The sequence below is a fragment of the Ursus americanus genome, chromosome 16 (genome assembly GCF_024610735.1).
Source record: "Ursus americanus isolate L20-20 chromosome 16, mUrsAme1.1.p, whole genome shotgun sequence".
NCBI classification, from domain to species: domain Eukaryota; kingdom Metazoa; phylum Chordata; class Mammalia; order Carnivora; family Ursidae; genus Ursus; species Ursus americanus.
In genome coordinates this window covers 30,451,438-30,467,632 of record NC_142142.1, presented here as the reverse complement: position 1 = coordinate 30,467,632, position 16,195 = coordinate 30,451,438, and the positions used below count along the sequence as shown (strand labels likewise).

Sequence of the window (16,195 nt, the reverse complement as noted above, 5' to 3'; positions counted from 1 at the left end):
ACCTGGATCCTGAGTCAGGAGAGCATTTCAGGAAGTAGATGATCACCATGCCAAATGCTTCAGAGAGGTGAGGTGTATAATATGGGAGGTGGAATATTCTCATTGGGCTTGGTTGCTGATCAGAGCTGTAGGGAGGGTGATGAATGGGGCATTTGGAAAGCGGGGACAGGGAGTATAGACTGCTTACTGAGGACAATCAGAAGAGAATGGAAGGACGGATACATAGTGGCAGTTAGAGGTACGTGGGTAGGGCCAAAAAAAGGGATTCCTTTTTGTTTGATCTTGATTTTTTGCTTCCATTTTTTTTTCAAGATTTTATTTGTGAGAGAGAGAGCATACGCACAAGCAGGGGAGCGGTAGGCAGAGGGAGAGGAAGAAGCAAGCTCCTCCTGAGCAGGCAGGCTGATGCTGGACTCAGTCCCAGGACCCTGGGATCATGCTCTGAGCCCAACACAGGCTCTTGATGGACTAAGCACCCAGGTGTCCTATGCTTCCGTTTTTGTTTTTGTTTTAAGATGGGAAAGACTTGGCATGTTTATATGAGGAAGGGAAGGGGCCAGCAGGGAGTTTAAAGGAAGGGGAGGGGGTGAAGGAAAGAGTAAGGTCCAGGAGGAAGCAGGAGGTGAAGGAATGGAGAGTAGTAGAGATGCTGTGAATGGGAGAAATACTTCCCCGAGAAAGTACAGGGTATACGGAGGTGGTGGTGTATTTGAAATGTTGTCTTTAAAGGCTAGCAGGCAGCTGGGTGGCTCAGTTGGTTAAGCGTCTGCCTTCGGCTCAGGTGATGATCCTAGAGTCCTGGATCGAGCCCCTGCATCAGGCTCGATGCTCATTGGGGAGCCTGCTTCTCCCTCTCTCTCTGCTCCTCTCCCTACTCATGCTCTCTCTCAAAAAAATAAATTAAAAAATCTTTAAAAAAATTAAAAGAATAAAGGCTACTGTAGCTACCATGTTAATTACCATGTAGATACAGACCTGTATCCCTGTGGTGCATCCTGATACCCTTTTCCCTCTGTTTGCCTTATAGTTGAGGACCCCCTGTGTCACTTCCAGCCCCCGAGCCTCCTGAGGACCTCAGAGGTGGAAATGAGAGGTTCCGAGGATGCGGCAGCTGGGACAGTGTTACAGCGGCTGATCCAGGAACAACTGCGGTATGGCACCCCGACCGAGAACATGAACTTGCTGGCCATTCAGCACCAGGCCACAGGGAGTGCAGGACCCACCCACCCCACGAACAGCTTTTCTTCCACGGAAAACCTCGCCCAAGAAGACCCACCAATGGTCTACCAGTCGGCACGCCAGGAACCGCAGGGTCAAGAACACCAGGTGGACAATACGGTGATGGAGAAACAGGTGCGGTCCACGCAGCCTCAGCAGAACAACGAGGAGCTGCCCACTTACGAGGAGGCCAAGGCGCAGTCCCAGTTCTTCCGGGGGCAGCAGCAGCAGCAACAGCAGCAGCAGGGGGCTGTCGGCCATGGTTACTACATGGCCGGGGGCAGCAGTCAGAAGGCCCGGACTGAGGGGAGGCCCACGGTGAACCGTGCCAACAGCGGACAGGCGCATAAGGACGAGGCGCTAAAAGAACTCAAGCAGGGCCACGTCCGCTCTCTCAGTGAGAGGATCATGCAGCTGTCATTGGAGAGGAATGGTGCTAAGCAACACCTCCCTGGCTCAGGGAATGGAAAGGGGTTCAAGGCAGGAGGGGGACCCTCCCCAGCCCAGCCTGCAGGTAAAGTGCTGGACCCCCGGGGTCCTCCTCCTGAGTACCCCTATAAGACCAAGCAGATGATGTCCCCCGTCAGCAAGACCCAGGAGCATGGACTTTTCTACAGCGACCAGCACCCCGGGATGCTGCATGAGATGGTCAAGCCTTATCCTGCTCCTCAGCCCGCGAGAACGGAAGTGGCCGTCCTGCGGTACCAGCCGCCCCCAGAGTATGGGGTAACAAGGTGATTATCTATCAAGCCCGCAGGTCTAACCTGGCTTTTCGAAATTCAGCGACCATATTCTCAGCACTTGTTATTTTCAAGGCGTGTTGGGTTTTTGCCATTGGGTTTTTTTTCTTGTGCATGATATTTAATAAGCCACTTCTGGGCCAGAATACGTAGAGTGAAACAGAACAGAGATCAATGGAGGATTTTCTCCAAATGTAACAGAAGGCAATTGGGGATTTATGAGTTTAGGGGAGGAGCCTCAGTCATTGGACGTCCTTGGCAGCTCTGCCTCATGGCCAGGCAAAGCAGCAATTTTCCTGGCTGGCTCTTGGAGAGCGTCCAGACTCCTGGAGCATATTATTACCGTGGGGTTTTATGGAGCCTTTCTGCATTGTAGATTTGAAAGGAAAATGTAGTCTGAATGCTAGAACAGAGGAGTTAAAGGGGCCATAGAAATCTTATAGTCTCACCTCCGTACTGAACAGATGAGACACTGAAGCCTGGCGAGACTCCTACATTTCCACAGTCCACCACTCTGAGGCTGCTGGAACTAGATCTAGTGTCCTGACTGTCAAAATCTCTTCCCTCGATTGCCCGAATTCTAATCCCTCTTCCGATGATGGCTGGATTCAGCAACACTTACCGAGCGTCTACTCTGTGCGGCCTTGTATCAGGTTCAGAGATAAAGAAGGGCTCCCTGCCCTCAAGGTCCTTATGGCGCTGTCCTGGGGGACCAGCACCTGAGCCCGTGACTGCTCTGTAGTGTGCTGTTTGAAGACGGTACTCAGAGTGCTCAGAACCAGAGAGATCGTATGACTCACAAGCAGAGGTACTGGGGAGAGCCCCACAGAGGAGTTGACATTCCCGGTTGTGTCTGGAAGGACCAGTAAGAGCTGTTGGGGAAAACAAGGGAAGAGATTGGGTTGCGGGCTGCACTATGCAGGGGGAATGCCTCTGGTTTGATCTGGAAGGCACCGAGGTACCACAGGTAGGTTAGGGAGTGGCCAGCAGTGGCAGAGATGTGTTAGAACAGGGATCGGAGACCAGAGGTGAAGGTCTTTGGGAGTTCTACTATGGAGTTTGGAATTTAGCCATAAGCAATTGGGAAAGCCAGTGTTTTCAAGGAAAGAGTCTGTTGGTGTTTATTAGGCTGACTTCAGTGGCAGTCAAGGATGGATCAGAGGAACAGGACCAGAGGCTATGAGGACCTTCAGGGACAATTTCAGTAGTCCAGCTAAGAATTGGTGAGCACGGCCTAAGTTGGAGGCCGGAAGTGCAGGGGAGCGTTATGTGCTGTGAGAGGCAGAGAAGTAACATTGACAGGATTTAATGGCTGATTAGATACGGAAGTTGAGAAATAGTAGGGCAGGTGGAAATCAAGCTCTCAAGAGAAAAATTGGGTCTGAAGGTACAAATTTGGGAGTTTACCAGCATTTCGATGTGGCTGAGCTTCTTGGGGAGAGCGTGGAGCAGGAAAAGAGAAGGCAGGTGACCACTGCCTATTATTGGCTGTGTCTTCACTCTCACAAAGGGCCTTGTTTGTCTGTTTCTGAATCAGATGGGTTGAGTTTTCCCTGGGTGACCCCAGCAGCTGTGTGCAGGGCATACCTTGGCTGTACATCTTCTGGAAAGGCAGTGATTGGGCCTTGGCAGAGGGAGAGAGCTGGCTGACCTGCCCTTTACTTCCCAGCTGCTGACACATTTCCCCGCATATTAGGCTGGGAATGCCAGCTTCGAAGCAGGATAGTACCTTTGAGACCCCGACAGGCTGCAGAACTCATTCTTCCTAAAGACGCCATAGTCTGACCCCACTGAGGAATCCAAGATGGGGCCTGCGGGGCTCTTGTTTCTTACCCTTCTATAGTTCCTTAAGCCACAGGAGACATTTAAACTTTAAAACTATCAGGATTGAAGGGGGGGGGGAAGTCTTCATATCTCTGGTATATGTGCCACATTGATTCAAGAGACTTGTTTAAAGTCATCTATGATGTTTATCACAGAATCATATCAGAGTTTGGTTTGTGATATTTCACATTTTTTCCTGAGCATTTGACTCAGCCTCTAGAGCTTGACAGAAGGTGGGGATATCCCCAAAGGAAGTCTACTTCTTCTCTTTGGCTTTACGGCAATGCATAATGTGGGTCATTTTTTTTTTTTTGTCATCTGGTAATAGGTGTGATATGAGGTGGGAGACAGGGTAAGGGGAGAAGGGAAGCACCAAGAGCAAATCTACCCAGTTATTTGCGGAAAGTGTCGTTTGTCTCAAAGTTATGACGTCAAAAAGAAGAAGAAATGTATGAGGGATTTGAGCTAATTGCCAGGCTTGGCAGCTGGATTGACATGGCACATCAAAATGTCCCAGGAAACGTAACAGACAGGCCATTGAGGCTGGGCTTCAGAGCTAAAAGGCCCCTTTGTGAGCCTGGCCACAGCTAGCCAGCATGGCTGCAGCGGCGCACCCTGGGCTGACAGAGTCAACAAAGTCGTATCCACACCAGCCCTGCTGCAGACACATCCAGCGTGGTCTGAGCTCCAAGGGTCGGATCTGAAACTCCGCAGTGTGTGATGTTCCAGTTTCCTTTGACCTAGGAGATGAGCGGGGCTCCTTTTAATTTCACGGATACATTCCCTTGTGCGTAAAGAGTTATCTGTTTGTCATTCATGGCGATAGTCTCCTAAGCTGCAGGCGGTGGGGTCCGTACATCCCAGACTCCTGGCCACGAAGGAACGGCCACGGAGTGAGATCATGGAGTCCCATCTCCTGGCCCTTTACATTGTTCAGACTTCATGGCTTTTTGCCTACTGATGGAAAGGTCCAAAAGATAAGCAAGACAGAGCATAGAGCTTATAATAGAAGGAGGAAGAACTTGGAGTTCTTGCCTTCATTACTGACTCACCATAGTTTGTAAATTCACCCGCCCTGATCTGCTAAAGTTGGAGATGTGTGGTAGTTTGTTGTAAAACACTGTAGTCTCCCTTGGTGGGAAGCCCCACGGAGAGGCTATCAGTCACAGCCTTGTTGACTTGCACCAGCTTGGCCCTTGTCGTGGGTGAGGTAGTGAGGCTGGCAGAGATGGGGAGACTAAGGCCCTGCCGAGGTGGCTGGTGGGGACCTCCAGGGAACAGGAGCCGCCCATGGAGAAAGGCTCTGGTTTTATTCCTGCTCCATCTTCCTTTTTCTTCAACCTGGAAGTGGTAATGGATATGAAGGAGGAGAAGGTGAGAATTAGACAGTTGTTCTATGTAGAATTGTGCTTAAAAAAAAAAAAAAGCCAGCATTTAGGTGTTAATTCTGACTCACTTTGTGGAAAGAACATTCTAGAAGTGGTGACTTGGCTTATTGGACTGTACCATGAGTGGAAGTGAATGCCTGCGGATGAGCTGATCGCTGTCAGAGCAGGTGGGAGGACATTAGTCAAGTGCATGTTTGCTTTCCAAAGAAATCTGCCCATATTTCCAAAAGTGGAAACCAAAGATACCAAAAAATTACTTAAAATAGCCTACTTTCTTAATACAACTACTTTAACATTTTCCTCTACACATTCATTTGCTCACGTGTTATCATCATAGATTGTATTCAGTGTAGTATCTTAGCTTGTTTTTAGGTCATATTGTATCACATTCTTTCTACAACATGCACTTGTTTTCCTCACCATCCTTTTTATTGCTGTGTGAAAGTATATAATTTACATCATCTTTTCTACAAATAACGTAGTGAACATCATCATGCATATCAAATTTTCAATGCCCAGAGCCCCGACCCCTGGCCCCTAACCCCTAGCTTCTGACCCTAACCCTAATTCTGACCCTGGCCTTAGGCCTGGCCCTGGATCTGGGAGGGTGGCTTTCTGAACACATGGTGGGAGGGCCTGAGATGCTGCCTGGTTGTCCTGGAGAAGACACCAAACATTGAAGCCTTGGTAGTATCTCTGAAAATTGGTGTGAAGGTGGAGATAAAAACAGAAGGACCAATTGAATGTCTGTTTAAAGAGTGCTTGGAGTCCCAGGTCCCTTTCTTGCCTCAGCTGGCTGCCTGTCTCTTCTTGCCCCAGCAGAAGTCGGGGGCTTTGTTCCCTGGAGGGGTCTCTGAACTTTCAGTTCACTTCTTTAGGAATCATTATTTAGTGTTGAAATTATTGGTTAAGTTGCAACAATTTAATGACTCGTGATTGGTAACTTGGTAAAAATATTATAGTGCACGTCACTGCCCTTTGACCAACATTAGCCATTGTAATTACAAAACCTTTGCTAACCTAATGGGCAGATAGTGTTCATTCTTTATTTTACTTTGCAATTATTAGCTAGGTTACTTGGGGGGTTAATTTAATGGTTAGATTTGACCTTGCAAATTAGCTGTTTGTGTCTTCTGTTTGTATGATCTATAGATTACAATGGATTCAGAACAAACTAGAACCTGTGTTCTCTAACACTTGCCCTGATCTTCCAGTTTCTAGAACTCCGTCTGTCCCCTTAGCAGGTGACAGTGGAGCAGAGGTGGTGGAGGCAGTACCGGGACTAAAGCTTTAGCACCTGTCTGCGCTGGGCACTCTGTGTGGGTGACCTTGCTCCGTCGTCACAGCAGCTCTGAGGGGTGGGTGCTGTCACTGCCCCTACTGAATGGTAGGGGGATCCATGATGTTCATGGTAAGCACTTAGGCTTAGATGTAGCATAGGGAGTTAGATTTACGAGCTATCCAGAAGCAAAGAGTTGTAACTGTTTATTAATATTTTATCCGTCTATGAATGTATTAATTGGATTTTTAGTATGTAGATGGATACTTTATAAAGGCATGAAATGATAGTGTTTGACCCAGCCCTCTGTCTGGACTGATAAAAACATTTACAAGATGATGACAAGCACGAGGTGCTCTGGACTTCCTTGTACAGAGAAGCTTGCTTGCTTCCCCCCCCGCCCCCGCCCCCCCCCCCCCCATCCAGCCATCTCCGCCACCCTCCTTCCCAACAGGGCAGGGGCTAACAGTTTCCTGCTCTCAGAGAGGGAATGTGTGGTGTAACTAATGTCCTAACTCGCTCATATTTTCCTTCAAAAATGCACTGTGCATTTTTCCCCAGAGAAACCTCCAGGGTTGGTTTAATTTAGGATAGATGACATCCTCTGGGAACATGCCAAATGAGGGTACAGTGAGGAGGGAGGGAACAAAAGGGGACACAGCCAAGGAGTGTGCGTGACAAATTAAAGAGAAAGAACATCTCTCCCCACGAAACTCATGTCGATACAACTGTGCAACTGGAGTGCAGTTTAAACCATGAACAAGCACAGAACAGTTGCCCACGAGCAGGGTTTCCTTGACGGGCTTGGGGTTTGGAATGTGCTGTATTACAAGAAAGAGTGTTTGGTGGTCCCGTCTTACTTTGGATTGGAAATGTCTGGAGGAGGGAGGAGAATCTTCAGAGTAAGTGTATTTCCAGAGTGGTAATTTGCAGTTTATACAGTTATGAACATGAATTGCTATGTAGGACAAAAGGTAAGCCAGAACCAAGGTTGTTGGATTAAAAACTATGTGTTGCCCTTAACAAAAATGAGGCTGTGGAGCCTTATTTAAATTCCACCAGTTAAACATGTGTTTTGAATATCGGCCTTAGAACTCAGGAGTTTCTACAGCTTTTAAGCTGGATTATGGCTGGATGAGCCAAGTAATTTGCTGTTTATTCTGAGAAACAGCTCTGCAGTATGGGAATTTCAAAGGCTAGGGTCAAGTGCAGGTTACTTTCTTAGGAAACCTAACACAGTTTCAGCTATAATGCGCGAAACTAGGGACTTCTTCAAACAAGAGGATTGCCTCTATCCATACTACATAGAAGTGAATCTGATCTTAGTTTATACAGGACTTGAGCCTTAATTTGGGCATTTACGCATCTGAGCGGTGTCTGCACAACCAGCGGGGTCTGGGCGGGGAGGATGTGGTTTGGATGAAGATTTGAGGGGTTTTGAGTTCTGGCTCTTCCATTTTGTAGTAAGTCGCGTACGTTCTCTGAGCCTCAGTTTCCTTTTCTTCAAATTGTTCCAGCTCATTTTTTCTAACAGTCATTTTCTCCCCCCAACAAAGGAAAAGAAGGAAAAGTAGAAATTATCCGCAGTCCCACTATCCAGAGACAACCAGAGTTAAGTACTCTTTCACGGTGTTGCCTTGAGGGTCAGAAAATCAGAAGAGAATACTCTAAGTGGGAAAATTCTATGTAAATAGGAGGTATTTTTGCTGAAGGACAGACAGGTCTGTCTTAACACTTGAACCTCTTCACCATGGGCCAAGAAGTCCTTTATGATTTCATCTTGTTTTTAAATTCTTTTATTTTATTTTGTTTACTTTCTCTGATTATCAAAATAATGATGCAGATTTTTTGGCTTATCTTCAGTTTCTAATTTTTCTACAATGTATATGTATTAAGTAATCTTAGATAATGAATTTTTAAGACAGTAGCCAGATGTGTTCATTGTAGAAATTTTATAAAGAAAAACAGGAAAGAACAGTCCTTAATCCCATCACCTGGCATTAGCCACTCCAACCTCTTGTTACAGTAACTTCCAGTCATTTTTCTGTGCATTGTATTTCACACATACTTGGTGAAATCCTAATACGCATAGATAGGATTTTTTAAAAAATCCTTTCTTAGGGACTCGGTGAAAACTTATTGAACTGAATTATTAAGGTCAATAAACTGAAAAATGTTGTTTTGATTTTATGTCTCTGTTAATAAGTTTGCTTTGAAAAAATGTATTGAGCTGCCGGCATTTTCTCTCTTAATTCCTTGATCACATTCTCCATCTGTTTATCCATTGATGTTTATTTTCCTGCCACGTTTTGAAAAATTTTTAATTTTTAATTGTTAATCACACGAACCAAATTCATTAAATGTTAGCATGATGGCCTAATTGCAGATGAACATATAATTTCATATAGTGAACATAACTTGCTGATCACCCTTGGTGCTTGGGGATGTGGGGAGAGCAGAGGGGGACTGACTCCTGGTCTCTTTGCATGAATTGCTGGATTCTGAGTCACTGAATTCTGGAATTATCTCCCCAAATGAGACCTTTTGGTGTACATTCAGTAAGGTCTACAGCAGTGCGTCCAACAGAAGTAGAGTTATGAGCCACATGTGTCTACTTAAAAATGTTCTAGCAGCCACATTTTTTAAAAGTTAAAAGAAAACAAGTGAAATTAATTTTAAAATAGTTGAGTTAACCCGTTAAAAACATATTTTTAAAAACATGTTTTAGGGGCGCCTGGGTGGCTGAGTTGGTTAAACGTCTGCCTTCAGCTCAAGTCATGATCTCAGGGTCTTGGAATCGAGCCCCACATTGAGCTCCCTGCTCAGTGGGGAGTCTGCTTGTCTCCTCCCTCTGCCCCCCCTCCTGCTCTCTCTCTGTCTCTCAAATAAATAAATCTTTGAAAAAATAAATAAAAACACGTTTCCGTTAGCTAAAACCATCATCATTTCAACAGGTAACCAGCATAAAAAACTATGAATCAGGTATTTTGCATTTTTGGTACTAAGTCTTCTGATTTTGATGTATATTCTACACTTGCTGCATATTTCGGGTGTCCGGTAGCACAGGTAGCTCATGGCTCCTCTGGGACCGCACACGTCCCGAAGGAGGTCAGACTCTGTGTCTGAGGGAGAGTGCCCTGACAGGTCTAGACATCACCTCGAAATGAGCCTTTGCTCTGTGTCGTGCTGCAGGAAAGCTCTTCAGAAGCCCGAGATTCTGTGGCACTGGAGTGAGCTCGGATCCCTTACTGAGGTCGAGGATTAGGGACTGTGATTCTCATCACGTGGTATTTGAAGAGGAAGGGACACTCGGGGGTGGTTCTTCTTGCTTTTTTCCTAACACCGATTATCCGTGTGTGGTAACAACAGACAGGTATTAAGTACTTCCCTCGGAATAGACATGGTGGGCCATGCTTTATATTCCTTATCTCATTTAATTCTCACAGCAACCCTGTGAGGTAGGTATGAGCTTCTTATTTAAAGGTGAAGAAGTTAAAAACTCGCCCGTGGGTCCATGGTTAGAAAGAAGCGAAAGCGGAAAAAAGAGACCCCATACGAAGGAGAAGTGCTGTCCTGTACTAACATGGAAGGTAGCCCCCGTGGGTGGGAGTGGGTTCTAGACCCCCCAGGTCAAAGCCCCCCCCTTTTTTTTTGCTTTGTAGTGAGATCTCTGCTTTGTGAATCCTAAAGTTTGCATACTCTGAAAGTAAGATAGTGTGTGGTGTGAGAGCAGTGAATGCCCAAGTCTGTGAGTAATCAGTGACACAGTGGACGTGACATGCTGATGTGGCACACTGCATCCAGGCGTTACGTAAATATGTACGTTTATGAATGAGCTTGTGTATGAAGGCTTGCAGAGTGCACAGAGGAGCCCATAGACTGGTGATTAGATGCCACCAATGACCCTGTTTCCCCAATCCAAATAACATTGTCACTCCCGCTTTGAGCTTCATTTTGTGACCCCACATACATAAGAAGAAGGTCAGTGATGGGGCGCCTGGGTGGCTCAGTTGGTTTGTTAAGCGTCCAACTCTTGATTTTGGCTCAGGTCGTAATCTCAGGGTCCTTGGATGAGCCCTGAATTGGGCTCTACGTTCAGCGGGGAGTCTGTTTCTCCCTCTGCCCCTCCCCTGCTCATGGGCACGTGTGCGTGCTCTCTCTCTCACTCTCTCAAATAAATAAATAAAAATCTTTAAAAAAGAGAGAAGGGCAGTGACACGGAGCTATGGTGTTATATTGACAATGTCATGATTTGAGATTCTACCTAGAACCAATTATCCAGAACCAATCTAAGCACCAGAGGTCTTTTCTTTAATAATATGATGTTGGGGGTTTAGCTATTATTTGAAAGCACATCAAGCATATGTGGTCTCCCAACTTGCTCTTGGGCTTAAGGGGCCAGATCAATTGACACAAATGTATTAGGTACCAACCTAGTTTAAGTCATTTTCCACCCTCAAAAAACATGCATGCTTAAAATTTGGGAGAAAAGACACATGCATGAAAAATTAAATAATATTATATTTAAATAAAAATTCAGGAGAACAAAGGACTTAATATAGGCCAGTGGTGGTACATTGTTGGGATTGTGATTTAGGCAGGTTGTAAGTTCGGAGGAAAGAAATGGGTACCAATTCTGGGGTCGGGCTATGTGCAGCATGGCCCAAGTCACTGACGATGGAGGGCCAGTCTGCAAGACTTTCCTCTATGACCCCCATTTTGTCTTGTAGATGTGTTTAAGTGCTGTTTTTTTAATACATCACTGCGGACTTAGCTTTGCTCGGACATATTTAGGTAACTGGTCAGTTACTGGTCAGATGGGTGGCACTTGGGAAAAGGTCACTCTCTGCAGTGTTCTGAGGCTCACTGAGTTTCTTGAGAAAAGAGGAGGACCTGTGCTGCCCCGGTTTTTGTGAGCATTAAGTGGAAATGTGGTGCCTGACAGATAGCATAGACCCACAATAAGTGTTAGTTGAATGCTCTCTGGAAACAAGACACTAGCCTATGCAAGATAATAATGTGGAATGTAAGTAACAGTCCACAAGAACAACTCAGAGGCAGATTTCCAACCTATGCTTCCCCGGAGGCTTCTCAAGCCTGCAGGAGGTATGACACTTTTGTGTTAGGGTGTCATCATGGACACCCTACTGTGGTGTGGTTGCTCATCGTGGGCCAAGGAACCCAGGAGCGAAAGACCGAAGGGTGGCTGCCTTCCCTCCCTCTCTCACCAGGATAGGGAAATTGCGAACCGCGTGGACTCGAATCAAAATCCTAGGCGGGATATCCTTTATGTTCCTATTATCTCTGTTCTGTTTTGTAAGTTACCATCCTGTGCTTTGCTTCTCTCATCTAAATGGGCTGACAATGAGACCTATTTTAGAAGGCAATTATAAAGTTTAAAATGAGATGCCAAATGCACAAAGTGCTCCGTAATTGTTAGCCATAACAGAAAAAATGTATTGGACTTATGCATGCCATGCTTGGTACCAGGCTCTTTATTAGGTTCTGTGGGATTCAGAAGATAATAGTAATGGTGATTATAACTCACATTTTTCTAGTGCTTATTTGTGTTGGGTTTTGTAGATATTATTAACCCCTTAAGTCCTTTAGCATTGAGCTAAGTAGTACATCGTCCCAGGAAATCAAGACACCTGGTTCAAATAAGCTAGCCCTGTGACTTCACAGAAGGAAATCAGGCTCACAAACAGATAATTATAGCATAGAATTCTACTCAAAGGTGTTTCTCAACGCATATTGGTCCCCATCCCATCTTTTTCCCTTTTCTCTGTGTCCCCATTGCTAGGGACATGGCCAATGAACAGCATTATCTTTGGAAGCTGAGGATAGGTTGTTTCTGGTATGATCTCATGAGAAATTGTCCTGTTCTGTCCCAACACTCTCTCCCCCTTCATTTACACTAAGCCCAAATCTGCCTGGTCCAGATCTTTGATCTCACCAATCCATTGGTGGAGTAGTGGAGCCAAGGAATAGAAGTTTGCTGTCCTGCCTGCACATCTTCCATTGTGATGTGCTGTTTATTGAACGTGTAACTGAGTTATTTACGGGGCCAGTGTTCTCTTTAGTAGAAGAGTTCCCATTTTGAAAAAGGAAATTCTTTCCTGTCCCCTAACCTTGGCAAACACCCTTTTCCTGCATCGCCAGTCAGGTGACTAGTCCCCATCATGGATGACTTAGGCTGGCTTTCAGGAAACACTTCCTTTTTGTTCTAGATCAGAAAAAGATTGAGAAGATAAACCCACTGTTGACCATAAGTGAGTCCCAAATCCCAGAGTTTAATAAATGTTAAAAGATAGAAGCCCCTGCCCATAGATGCCTGGGCCAAAGGGAGGCCCCATGCTTCAGACACCAGCAATGCAGGCTCATCTGTGCCCACCTCGGCCCCAAGGAGATGTGCCACATTTGTCCCTTGCCTTGGACGAAGTGTGAAGGGAGTAATTGGGGCTGGGAACGGGCATCTGCCTTTGAATGGAGGCCGTGTAACATGTAGTCTTTTGCTTCTCCCCATTGACCGCATTCCTTTCTGAAATCCCAGGATGGCTGGAAAGTGGAGTCCACTAAGGAATCAAGAACCGAATTGAGCTCCACGGTTCTTCACCTTGCCTTGGGGAACTTAGATCCTAGCTGTTTGAATGGGAAATGGATGGGACTTTCTGATTGAAGACATAAGGAAATCTAGTTGGGGAATATCTTCCGAGTCAAGGTTGAGAGCCCTGGTGTTCGTTACCAAAGCAAGGCCCGTGGTAGGTCACATTGTTAGGATCTGCTGGATTGCTTCTGAAGTCATCTTTATGAATGTCTGCGCATCCACCTAGGGAGGGCTCAAGTGACCCTTGTCAAATTTTCTTCTAGAGTGCAACACGTAGCTGCCAGGAGGAATCCTGGGTACAAGAGATGCTTACAAAATGAGCGATACAGAGGCTGACAGGGTCCAAAAACATTCCAGCAAGTCTACTTAAAAGGAAAATAGGCCAGGTTGCCTCCTGGGCAAAGTGGGGGAGCTCTGAGAGCTTTGGCTGCAGTTAGCCACGAGTAACGGGAGGCAACAGACACAAATAAGCGTCAAAGATTAGAAGTACTAGCTGGATCTCCAGAGGACTCCGCCCTGTGATACAGAATGTGGGTGATTCAGGGGTGCTGATGATTCTTCACACTCCAGTTCCCAGACGGAGACCTAAAAGGTTAGGGAGATCGGCGAGTCCCGAGTCTGCAAAAGAGAGGCAGCTGTGGTTGGAGGACTAGCCACCAGGCCCGTCTTTGCTGTTTAGACCTGCAGGAGTTGTTGGTAGGAGCCCTTGGCATAGGCTGAGAGGAAATACGGTGATTCTTACGAAACAGGTGACAGAATAGTGAGGTGGGGAATGTTGGAGAGCTGAGCCAGAGGTGGCAGCTCACAGTTTCAGGTAGAGCAGCCAGTGCCTGGGCTTTGAACCATCTTTATCACTCAGCTAGGAGCACCAGACCTCCTCACCAGAGCAGATCAAAACAAAAGACTTGTCTCTTCCCCAAGACTTGTCCATTTCATTGGATGGTACCACCTGTTCATTTGTATGAAGCCCCAAATCTAGGAGTGATTTTTAAATTTTCTTCCCCTTCTTTCTCGCTGTCCATGGATCTATCCAGATGTATCCCAAATCCATCCCTACTTGCCCTTCTGCTACGGCCCCATGAGACTCCCATCGGTTCTCACCAAGACCACAGCTCAGCCTCCCTGCGGGGAGCCCTGTGTCCGTTCCTGCCCCTTGCATCTCATCTCCACACCACTCTGTGGGGCAGCTCCTCCATGGGCAACGGCTACACCCTGAGGGCAGGGCTGGCCTTGGCTTACAAAGGACCTTGCACGTTGTTCTCTCTGGTCTTACCTTGTCCCACTTTTGCTGGCTGTACTTCTTATCCGCGTGTCTGTCTGTGCTAAGTCCTGACTTAGGCCCCACACACTAGCCGATTCCCTACCTGGAATGCTCCTCTGCCTCCTGCTTGACCCCCTTGCCCCAGCCACTGGCTCCTTCTTGTTTGTTATTCAGACTTCAACTCAGGCACCCACGTCCTCTTCCCTGCCTTCTCAGAATGAACTAGCCATCTGTCCCTCCCTGTCACATTACCTGGCTTTGATGGCTCACCTGTTTCCATCCCTGAGAACATAAGCTTTGTGAGAGCACGACCCTGGTATCTCCAGCCACCCCAACAGTGCTGATCCAGAGGGAGAACATATTACGTATTTGGGGGTGAGGGTCTGCACCTGTCGTCCTTGCGCCGGCACGGACACGTGTGCGGATGGCCTGTGGCAGCAGGGTCCACGTCAATAGTCCGGGTCTTGTTGGGACTATCTCCTCCCACCGCTTTCCTGGGGTCTGACGCCTGGTCTCTGCTTCCCTTGCAGCCGCCCCTGCCAGCTCCCTTTCCCGTCGACAGTGCAGCAGCACAGCCCGATGTCCTCCCAGAACCCTCCCGTCAGCGGGCCGCTGCACTCCGTGTCCTTGCCACTTCCGCTCCCCATGACCCTGGTGGCTCCGCAGCCCCCGCCAGCCGCCTCGCCCAGCCAGCAGCTTGGGCCGGATGCGTTCGCCATCGTGGAGCGAGCCCAGCAGATGGTGGAGATACTAACTGAGGAGAACCGGGTGCTTCACCAGGAACTTCAGGGTTACTATGACAATGCCGACAAGCTTCACAAGGTACGTGACTTCCCGAGGGACGGAGAGGGAGAACGTTCTCTGGGAGGGTCAGAATTTTTTACTGCTCATCAGGGGTGGATGCCTTGACCCATGGGCGGGCAGTGACCTCTTTTTATGTCGGGTGCTGTGCAAAGCTTGAGGGAGACAGACAAATAGGACACAGGGCCTGCCTTGGAGGAGCTTACAGTCCAAAACTGGGAGCGTCGCCTGAGCTCATAGTAGTAGTAGTATGTCAGGTGTTTGTTGGAGGTACAGGTGCTGGGGTGGGGGTGGGGGGTGGGGGATGGCCCTGGACCTGAGACTCAGAGTTCAGTAGTACTCCCCCAGGTGGACGGTGTGGAAGAGGGAACACCTCGAGGAATGCAGAGGGATGGGTTGAGAGAGACAGGTCTGTCTTTACATCCAGGATTCTTAGATAGGAACCATGTGATCGCCATGTGGTTTCATTCGCTGGTCTCCGCAGAAAGCACTGTGGCCTCAAAACCACGGATAGAGTCCGAGTGACTGCCTGCCGTCCATTCTTCTGTTTGGCATTTCCAGTGGGGAGATGCTACACAATTTCAGTCCGTGTCATTATCATGGGAGTATCCGAGTGTGTGGCAGCCTTCATGCTTAGGGCTTTATGCCGAGGGCCGCAGTCTGTTGGAAAACTTCCAGCAAGATGAGCTGTCGTAGGCAGTGATTTCACGAAGCCCCACGTGTCAGCACCTGCAATGCTTCTGGCCTCACAGAAGAGGTGAGGGGGCAAAGGCAATAGGATGTTTTAGAGCAGGAGAGCCGCAGGGCACTAGAGTTTCCTTTCTGGAGGTCTGGAGGCCTGTGTGGTGGGAGCGATCCTCTGAGATGTAAGTACCTGGACAATCAGGGGCTTTTATAAAGAGAAAAGGTAGGAATATAAAGCCCACCTGACCACAGGCGCATTGCCATTTGGTCCCATGTGACAGTTAATGCTCCCAGCTGGCTGGCCCGAGTAGCTCCTCTCTCAGGTAAGGCGTGGTCTTTTTGCTGAAAAGCGTTTCAGACTAGTGAGTGCCTCTGATTTCCTGGCAGTACACA

General features: G+C 47.5%; 1 protein-coding gene across 11 annotated transcripts in view; it reads left to right on the top strand.

Moving 5' to 3' along the window:
- The window catches only part of AMOTL1 (angiomotin like 1), a 146,535-nt gene that overhangs the window by 82,121 nt on the left and 48,219 nt on the right, over positions 1-16,195 (top strand). For all 11 annotated transcript variants that reach the window (XM_045790785.2, XM_087868236.1, XM_045790789.2 and 8 more), the window contains 2 exons: positions 1,028-1,952; positions 14,848-15,139. In XM_045790785.2, coding sequence (XP_045646741.2) covers positions 1,028-1,952; positions 14,848-15,139 — 1,217 coding nt within the window. The remainder of the gene's footprint in view (positions 1-1,027; positions 1,953-14,847; positions 15,140-16,195) is intronic.